This window comes from Argentina silus, assembly GCF_951799395.1.
Source record: "Argentina silus genome assembly, chromosome: 5".
NCBI classification, from domain to species: Eukaryota; Metazoa; Chordata; class Actinopteri; order Argentiniformes; family Argentinidae; genus Argentina; species Argentina silus.
Genome location: NC_139659.1, coordinates 14375148 through 14385147, shown reverse-complemented (window position 1 = coordinate 14385147; position 10000 = coordinate 14375148). Strand labels below are relative to the sequence as shown.

At 49.4% G+C, this 10000-nt stretch overlaps 1 protein-coding gene across 1 annotated transcript in view; it reads right to left on the bottom strand.

The window, feature by feature from the left end:
- The window catches only part of LOC310804726 (transcription factor 4-like), a gene marked incomplete at its 3' end in the record, with an annotated part of 103980 nt that overhangs the window by 60298 nt on the left and 33682 nt on the right, over positions 1–10000 (bottom strand). Inside the window, exons 5-6 of the mRNA XM_083670044.1 lie at positions 6198–6253; positions 4474–4570 (exon numbers count right to left, since the gene is read on the bottom strand). Coding sequence (XP_083526170.1) covers positions 4474–4570; positions 6198–6253 — 153 coding nt within the window. The remainder of the gene's footprint in view (positions 1–4473; positions 4571–6197; positions 6254–10000) is intronic.

The following is a 10000-nucleotide window of genomic DNA, read 5'->3' as shown; positions in this document are numbered from 1 at the left end:
TGCACAGCTCCCTGTACCAGCATAATGGTAATCACACACACACACACACACACACACACACACACACACACACACGCGCGCGCACACACACACACACACACACACACACACACCACACACACACATACACACATACACACACACACACACACACACACACACACACACACAGTCCTCTCAGCTTCACACTGGCTGGAAGGGTGGTCCACACAGCAGATAGGAAGACTGGGATGATGTGATGTGAGTCAGATAGGATGTTATGATTAAGATATTGTTCATAAACTAAGGTGAGACAGAGAGCATTAGCCTAGCATTAGCCTAGCCCTCGGGTTTTAGCCCAAGACACGACTACCTGCGTTGTCCCTGTCAGCCAAAATCCCGTCCCACCCACCCACTGCCCCCAAAAATAATCTCAACGATAAACACAAAAATATTGCACCCAACTGAGAAAAATTGGGCTTGCTGAATTAACAAGAATACAAGTATGCCTTCTGTAAGAGACAACATGAATCAGATGCAAACAGCCCATCTCTTAACTAGGGCTGCAGAGAGGGAAAGTTGCTTACAAGCACAGTAAGTTTGCTGTGGTTCATTTGCCATGTCTGTGACAGTCAGGGAGGACTGTGTTAGCAGTGCTAGTATGCACCTGCTCGGCCAGAACAGGGCTTATTCCTCAAACTGAACCCAGAAACACCAGAACCCAGAACCAGGGATGCAAAATGATCAAACGGCCCATCATATCAACACCAGCAGATAATGGATTGCTTATGGAATACATATAATATCGTTAAAGGGGGCAATCTGGGATTCAAACAATGAACTCATGAACTAAATTCATGAGGCATTTTAACATTATATTCTTCAAGACTCAATGGCTACATATCATTCATTACAAAAGTCCTAAAAATGTATGTACTGCACCAATCCCAGATTGCCCCTTTATCGGACGGTATTTCATTAGATTATCGAGATTCTGGCCAATTGAAGTTGCTCTGATAAAACGCCAAAATGACCAAATTTGACATATTTACTGACTTTTATTGATTTCTTCTTGTTCCATAATGGTATCGGTAAGTATATCGGCAAACATGGTAAAGGGAAATATCTGGTATGGATATTGGGCCAACATTTCAAAGCGGTTCATCCCCACCCAGAACAGACAGGGCTGCCTTCAGCCTCAGTCACCCTCCTAGTGACCCAAGGTATCACGAGTGGCACAAGAACAGTATTGTAAAGCCCTGTGATTACCACTAACACACCCACACACCCACACACATACACACACGTCATCCATCAACAGTGTTATCTTTCAACTCCCATTACCATTCATTACACTGAGCTACTCTCCCTCTCTGTCTCTCTCTGTCTCTCTCTCTCTCTCTCCCCCTCCCTCCTCCCTCATCGCCTCAACAGCCAAGACGAGTTACTGTAGTAAATTGAACTGATTACTCATCAGAGAAAGAGAGGTAATTGTCTAGTCACAGCCCTTGTGTGTATGGTGGTGGCAGTGCCGGTGGTGGTGGTGGCGGTGGAGGAGGTGTCTGACTTGATGTTCAGGACCTTGGGGGTGGGGGGGGGGGGGGGGGGGGTGAGAGGGGGATGATGGGGGGATGATGAGGGTTGGAGAGGCTGGGGTTGGGTTGGTTCCTCGGGGACGCGGTTGGAAAGAATGGTGGCGTGGAGCCATCGGAAATGTCATTGTGGAGCTGGGAGGGAGATGACTCCAGGAGAGGGGTGTGTAGGAGAGGGGGAGAGAGGGGTGTGTAGGAGAGGGGGAGAGAGGGGTGTGTAGGAGAGGAACAGGGTGAGCGGGGAGCGGGGACCGTCGGCGCCGCGGCTGGTGGCACAGACGCATGAGCGTGGATTAATCTGTCCGAGCTGGGGAGATGACACAAATCCCCTCTGCTGATTATTTCAAGGATGTCACCGTAATCTGCAAAGTTATGTACGTGTGAATCAGAGAAGACAGCCTTTACATAATTATGCTGTTTTGGATGGATGGTGGCTACTATCTCCTCTGGCTCTCATCACCAGCAGAAGCCAGTTTAGCAGCCAGCCAGCCAACCTCCCTCCCTCCCTCCCTCCCTCCCTCCCTCCCCGCCCCCTCACTCTGCACAGCAATGCTAGCGAGGTTGGCATCCCAAATTCCCTCTCTGTCTCCCTCCCTTAATGTTATCATTAACGTATGAAATTGAGGCGCCCAGCGCAAGATGAGGAGGATGCAATATCATAGCCCTTCTTCCTCCCCTCCTCCTCCTCTCTCCATTTCTGCAGAGAGCCTATCTCTGTCAGACACACGAACACACACACACAAGACACGCACACACACACACACGCACGCACACACACACACACACATACTGTACAATTTGCATGTACTTTGCACACGGACACGCACAAACAAATACGCACAATGATTCTCTGTCTCGCACTCCCTCTCCCTCCATTTTTTTATTCTCAGGCTCAGACCTGTTGCTCTGTTTCGGTTTGCAGGGGAGTGAGACGTTTCAGTAAGTCAGCGATGCGTGCCATGGAAGCGGCGGTGATGCCAAGGCTTTTCTTTGCTCTCTAAACAAAGTGACCAACAGATGGGAAGGACATTTCTTCAGCCGCACAAAACCCATTTTCCACATTTTAGGCTTCAAAGACAGCAGTTTTTTTGATCCTATATTTCAGTGAGATGGTTGGGGTGTGTGTGTGTGTGTGTGTGTGTGTGTGTGTGTGTGTGTGTGTGTGTGTGTGTGTGTGTGTGTGTGTGTGTGTGTGTGTGTGTGTGTGTGTGTGTGTGTGTGCGTGTGTGCATACGTGCGTGCAGGCTGTGCCTTTGTTAGTAGGTTCTGAAAAAATATTACACTTAACTCAGGTCTCAGAGTTGAAGAATCATCAACTTCTCTACAAAATTGGAATCAGAAACAATATTTCAATATTCCAGTGCTAAAACAGATTAATTGAAAGGTTGGTCCTCTACTTTATGAAATGAAGACAGTATAATTTTTGCCATTCTGGAGAACATCACACCACCCCACTGATGCAAATTCACATATTCTGTCCTTTCTGAAGCATCTGGTAATGTGAATAATCTACGATCGAGTCTTTTCCACTTGAGTGACTCCTCTTGTCACCTCATTTCTTAGCAGAGAGAGAACGAGAGAGAGAGAGAGAGAGAGAGAGAGAGAGAGAGAGAGAAAGAGAGACAGAGAGAGAGAGAGAGAGAGAGAAAGAGAGAGGGGGAAAAAGAGAGAGAGAGAAAGAGAGAGAGAAAAAAGAGAGAGAGAGAGAGAGAGAAAGAGAGAGAAAAAGAGAGAGAGAGAGAGATCCTCTCTTTGAAGGTTGTCTGAAACAGACAGTGCTCGACACCACCGTACCTGCTTAGCATTGACCTCCCATCCTTCTAAGGTTGCTTGTATTCACATACACTCCCTTATAAATCACTCGACTGGGCCCCACGTTTATTAACAAACGTTTCACATTAGTAACAGCATAAAAGAGCTAAAAGAGCTCAGCGCCGCTCTCTCTGGCTTCTCTACCCACCATACCCACTCTGCCTGCAGTGGTTAGCGCCTCGGCTCGGCTCGGCTCGGCTAGGCTAGGCTAGCGGATGTCATGTATCATTTAACGGGCAGACGCCACGGCCGGCAAGGCATGAAAGGGAGGGCAGAGAACATGGCTCAAAGCTCACGTATTCCATTTTTCATGGTGCAAGTCAAACTCAATTAGGCTCCCTCGCCTTCATGTCGCAGGGAGATTATCTGTGTCAGTGGCCATTTGCTCACAACTGGCAGTGGTGCAGTCAAGAGAGGGCCAGGGGCAGAGAGGGGCACCATGGGTAAGTGAGCACCGCTTCCCTCCTCGCGTCCCTTTTGCTTTACCGCGTCAGTCGGGCAGAACGTTCGCTCGGACGCCGGCGGCCCTCGGAGCGGGACGGGAGGGGGGGGGGGAAAGAGCTAAGTGACCTGACTTAGCCGAGACAGTGTGCTGCTGACACGTTTAACTAATATACCCCGAGTCGTGGGAAAAAGAACAGCAGGGTAAAAATGTTCCTGAGTCATAGCTTCTCTCCAAACACACATGAAATGTGTTTACAAACACAGCATCTCTGCGATCCCTCACGCTGACCGATGAAGTGACATTGAGTAAAACCCCAGTCAAAACCAAGTCCTTGGAAAAGAACTCAGGTTCTCGTTGAATGACCAGCGCTTCAATGCCAAATATGTCAACATGTCTCACAGTTCAGGTAAACACACATTTGCTTACACATTTGCAAACACGTTGTCAAATGTGATATCACCGAAACGTAAACATGAGACCCCTCCGATTCCCACGGCACCGCGTTGACGACAGTGTGACTGGCACCCACCGTAGCCAATCGGAGAAGGGCTGTGACAACAACACAGTGGTGACCATCACCAGCCGCCGGTGGAAGGCTGAGAGAGACGGCTCGGGGGGGGGGGGGGGGGGGGTCACGTGACTCACCTGCTAGTCTGGAGTTGACGTATGGAGGAGAGATGTTGTCATGGGAACCCATGTCCCGGTTGGTCATGTGAGTGTACTGGGAGCCGTCCACGTAACTCTGAAACAAAGGGACGTCCAGGACGTGAACTGATGACAGGTACAGGTGTGTTGGGCAGTAATACGCTGTCTACACACTGCAGGGCCGACCCGAACCGTACTGTGCCGGCTCCGAAATGTTTCCTTTTCACATTGTCCTGGAAGCAGCACTGTTTCAGCAACTATGGTGGATGTGTAACTACGGCCGGCCCTGTACAGCTCAGCTTGGTTTGGCTCTGTAGTGTCAATTAGGGTTATGTCTCAACTAGACCTAGATATGTAATCTAACAACCGTCTCTATGTATTATGGAGGACTGACAACCTGGGGGAATGTTGTTATGATGGGCCAAGTCTTCTACTAGGAGGAGATGGGAGGCCATCCTCTGGCCCCAAACCGACTATACAGCTTGTGTTTGTTGCAGGGGCAGGCTGGTGGAGGTAGAAATCGGAGGACGGGCCAATGTCTACCTCCACCAGCCTCCCCTGATTTGTAGAGGAGGTGTTCCGAATCCAAATCTGATTCTACAATCTAAATAACACAATAACCTGACATCGTTTTAACGTTCAGTATTTATCTTTTATTCATCCAGATAAGTCCAATCTGTCAGGCTACACAGGTCCTGTATCTTACCTCACCGCCCGAGCATACTGACATATAGACGATCAGCCAAGTGCGCTAAGCAGCATTAGCATATCCCAATCTTTGTTTTTCATGGACCATAACCCTCTCTCCCCCCCCCATTAACCGTGGTTAACACAGTGGTCCATAGGAGGAACATGGTATATGGCTTGTCCTTGACGCTCCTGCTGAGGCTCCAGCTGAGGCCCCCAGGCCTGGCCACGCTTGACAGGACCTTACCTCAGATGGCCTCTAAGCCCTAAGCCTGGTGACGTTCTCTGGGATACAGTGGGGGCTGGTTTAGGTCGGTGGAATGTTACAGAACACACGTGTGTGTTGACACCTTTCCTCATTCCGTTCCATGCATTACCATGAGTCCGTCCTCCGATTTCTACCTCCACCAGCCTCCCCTGGTTTCACTGAGGAGTCTATCAGTTTATCCTATGTCATATTTGCCATATCCTGCCGTTGGTTCTTCTTCACCAAACACATGCTGTTGTGATGGAGGGGGTTTCGAACCCGGGTCTCTCATGTGGAAGACCCAATTGTCGACCGTTAGGCCAAGAGGACATCCTCAAGGTCCAAGGGCAACACTTGAGTTTTCATGTCTCAGGCAGGGCTACCTCATCACGAGACATCACATCTGCTACACTATCATCTAAACCAGGGGAGGCTGGTGGAGGTAGAAATCCGTGGACGGACTCATTGTAATGCATGGAATGGGATTACATTACAATGAGCTTGTCCTCCGATTTCCACCTCCACCAGCTTCCACTGATCTAAACACAAAGTGTAGAGTAGGCAATGATGCATTGCATCGGAGGAAATATCTCTGTAGATCAGGGGAGGCTGGTGGAGGTAGAAATTGGGAGGACGGGCTCATTGTAATGCACGGAAGCGAATGAGGAGAATGGTATCGTTGGTACCATTCCTCATTCCGTTCCATTGCATTACAATGAGCCCGTCCTCCGATGTCTACCTCCACCAGCCTCCCCCTGCTGTAGATGTACAGTCTCTGACTGGAGCTCACCTTGGACGGGCGACCTCCGTTTCCCCAGGAGCCTGCGCTGGCTCTGTCCTCCATATCTACAAGAGGAAAGAGAGAGAGAGAGAGAGAGAGAGAGAGAGAGAGAGAGAGAGAGAGAGAGAGAGAGAGAGAGAGAGAGAGAGAGAAAAGGAAAGAGAAGGGGAGAGAGAGAAAGAGAAGCGACATCAACCACCAGCCATCAGAATCTGTGTGTTCAGACTGAGTGTGCATTTGACCACTGTTACCATTTGGACGTTAAGAGCCAGAAGCTGATGAGGATTGCATCTGCATCCTCATCACTTTCATAACATCTCTATACCACACAGGCCATTAAAGCCCCATTGATTATGTAGAATGTTTTTACATTAAACCTAATACTCCTTTAAGCCTGTACACCTCTAATCCTAGAAACGAACAGCATTGATGGACTGAGCTTGGCTGAGCTTGGCTGAGCTTGGCTCGGGCAGAATGTAGAAAAACAATACAACACAATAATGAACAATTGTAATTATTGCGGTGAAAGTGCATGTTTTTTTGGGGGGGGGTTTGTGCATCGGAGTTACTGTGACTCTTTTTGTAGATCAAATGCTTCCCACACTGACAAACATCCTGTTTGTAGTGCTCTGACCATGCCATATCATGATGATGAAGCACACACACACACACACACACACACACACACACAAGCACGTGCGTACACACACACACACACACCACACACACACACACACACACACACACACACACACACACACACACGCTGAATCCTTGCAGTCTCATGTATTCTAATTTACAAATCTCTCTTCAAAGGAGCCTCCTTTGTGTCAGTGTACAGAGGAGGACTTCCATTCATTGTGGAGTCATTCTCTCTGTCAGCTAATCTGTCAACATTGATAGCGTGCAGGGAGCACAATGCAAACAAATCAGCTCTGTTACAAAGAGATCTCTCTCTCTCTCTCCTCTTTCTTTCTTTCTCTCTCTCTCTCTCCCCTCCTCCCCCCCCCCCCCCCCCACCCACCCACCCTCTGAGTAGCAGAACCCCTACCTATAGAGTCTACCTATTCAGAAGTGCCCTTGTGAATCCAATCATACAACCACAGAGCTGAAACCCTCACTCAACAGGATATGGGGAGTAGCCTATGATTTGAAATCAAATCAAACTAAAAGGAAGCCCCGTGAGCAGTACTTGAGCACAGAGAAAGAACCTCTGAACCTGACTATGTAGACTTAATCGTAATGAGTTCAGTTTTAGTTCAGTTTTTTTTCTTGTCAATATTTGCTATTTGTTTTTTATGTCCGTGCACCAACCTCACCAAGTCTATTTCCTGTATGTGCAACTAACTAACTTGGCCAAATAAAAGAATTCTGATTCTGATTCCGATTCTGATTTTAGTCTCCATGATCTTCAGTCAGTGTGGCGGACTCATCATCAGTAGCTGTTATCAGGTCTGTCTACAGGTGGTCAGACCGACGCCTGGCTTCACTCAGGTCCTCCAACCAGGTGGAGAAGCCGCTCACTGCCCTTCAGTCAACACATCATGTTCAAGGTTCAAAAGGGTCAAAGTTTATCAGCCATTTGTGATGAATAGCCTACATTGGGGATTGGATTATTTACCACAAGTGACCTAAAATCTGGCCTCGGGGCGACATGACAGAAACAGGTGAATATACGGTACAGTATGTGGAAGCAACTCCTCTGACAGTAAGTCCCCGCGCCAGGCATTAAGCCCAGTGAGTGAGGGGCCCGTCTTCCAAACTGGAGCCACTTCACCACCGCCAGATGGACAAGAGCATAGCTGAGTGCTGCTGTACCTCCAGCACACACACACACACACACACACACACACACACACACACACACACTCAGTCCAGTCCATTAAATATATGCAGCACCGTTCTCCTCCACCGTCTCCTATCTGGGTGTGGATCCTTGATTTGGCCAAGGGGGTGGTGGAGTTGAAAGATCAGATGAATGCTTTTTTTTACTCCGCAGCCGCTGAAGGATCCAGTCTCAACCTGCTCACCTCTCTCTCTCTCCCCCTCTCCCTCTCCCTCCCTCCCCCCTTGCTCTTAGCCAACATCCGCTGTAATTTATTACCCTGAATCGCACCTCTTATCTGGCACTGCCCACATGGAAGTCTTCCTCTCACACCTTTCAAGACCTAAAGCCACCGGCAGCACCTGCGTTCCCGTGGAGCTGTGCCAGAGAGCAGAGACAGGAGATAAATCTACAGACCCTGCCTGCCCGCCAGGGCCCTCGGGCGCTCTGTCTGACAAACTGTCTGTCTGTCTGTCTGTCTGTCTGTCTGTCTGTCTGTACCTCGGAATGTCTGTCTGTCTGTCTGTACCTCGGAATGTCTGTCTGTCTGTATCTCGGAATGTCTGTCTGTCTGTCTGTCTGTGGGTCTGGTTGGTTGGCTAGCTGTCTGTCTGACTGACTCTTTGTATATCTGTCTGTCTGTATGTCTCTGGGTCTGGTTGGCTAGCTGTCCGTCTGACTGACTGTCTGTATATCTGTCTGTCTGTCTGTGGGTCTGGTTGGCTAGCTGTCTGTCTGACTGACTGTCTGTATGTCTGTGGGTCTGGTTGGCTAGCTGTCTGTCTGACTAACTGTCTGTATGTCTGTCTGTCTGGTTGACTAGTTGTCTGTCTGATTGTTTGTCTGTATGTCTGAATGTCTGTGGGTCTGGTTGGGCTGGCTGTCTGAATGTCTGTCTGCCTGACTGACTGACTGACTGACTGACTGACTGACTGACTGACTGACTGACTGGCTGACTGGCTGACTGACTGACTGACTGACTGACTGACTGACTGTCTGTCTGTGGGTCTGCGTGTCTGTGGATCTGGTTGGGCTGGCTGTCTCTCTGTCTGTCTGATTCTCTGTTTTTTGTATATCTGTAGGTCTGGATACCAATCAAGACGCCATTCCTCAGCCCGTTCCATGCATCACAAATGAGGCCGTCCTCCGATGTCTACCTCCACCAGCCTCCTCTGACCCAATGCCATTATCATGTGTCCAACCTCTAAGATATAGGCTACACAATACAAATGAACCCGATGTGAGAGCCCCGCCCACATCACAGGGCTGAACTGGGTCAAACAAAACGTCATAAAACTAATCAGTCTGGTGGCCTCTCTCTCTCTCTCTCTCTCTCTCTCTCTCTCTCTCTCTCTCTCTCTCTCTCTCTCTCTCTCTCTCTTTCTCTGGTAGTGGTGATTCAGCCACCTCTGATTAAACAACTGTAGTCCCTCATCACATCATGGTGGCTCACCTCGGCCCAGGAATGAGACTTAGATACACCCTGGCTTGACCCAGCACACGCCACACAACACACACCACCACGACCCAACACACATCACCATGACCCAACACACAACACACACCACACACCACCACCATGACCCAGCACACAACACACACCACCATGACCCAGCACACAACACACACCACCACCACGACCCAACACACAACACACAACACACACCACACACCACCACCATGACCCAACACACAACACACACCACACACCAACACCATGACCCAGCACACAACACACACCACCATGACCCAGCACACAACACACACACACCACCACGACCCAACACACAGCAAACACACACCACCACCACGACCCAACACACAACACACACCACATACCACCACCATGACCCAGCACACAACACACACACACCACCACGACCCAACACACAGCAAACACACACCACCACCACGACCCAACACACAACACACATCACCACCAGGACCCAACACACGCCACACACCACCACCACCATGACCCAGCACA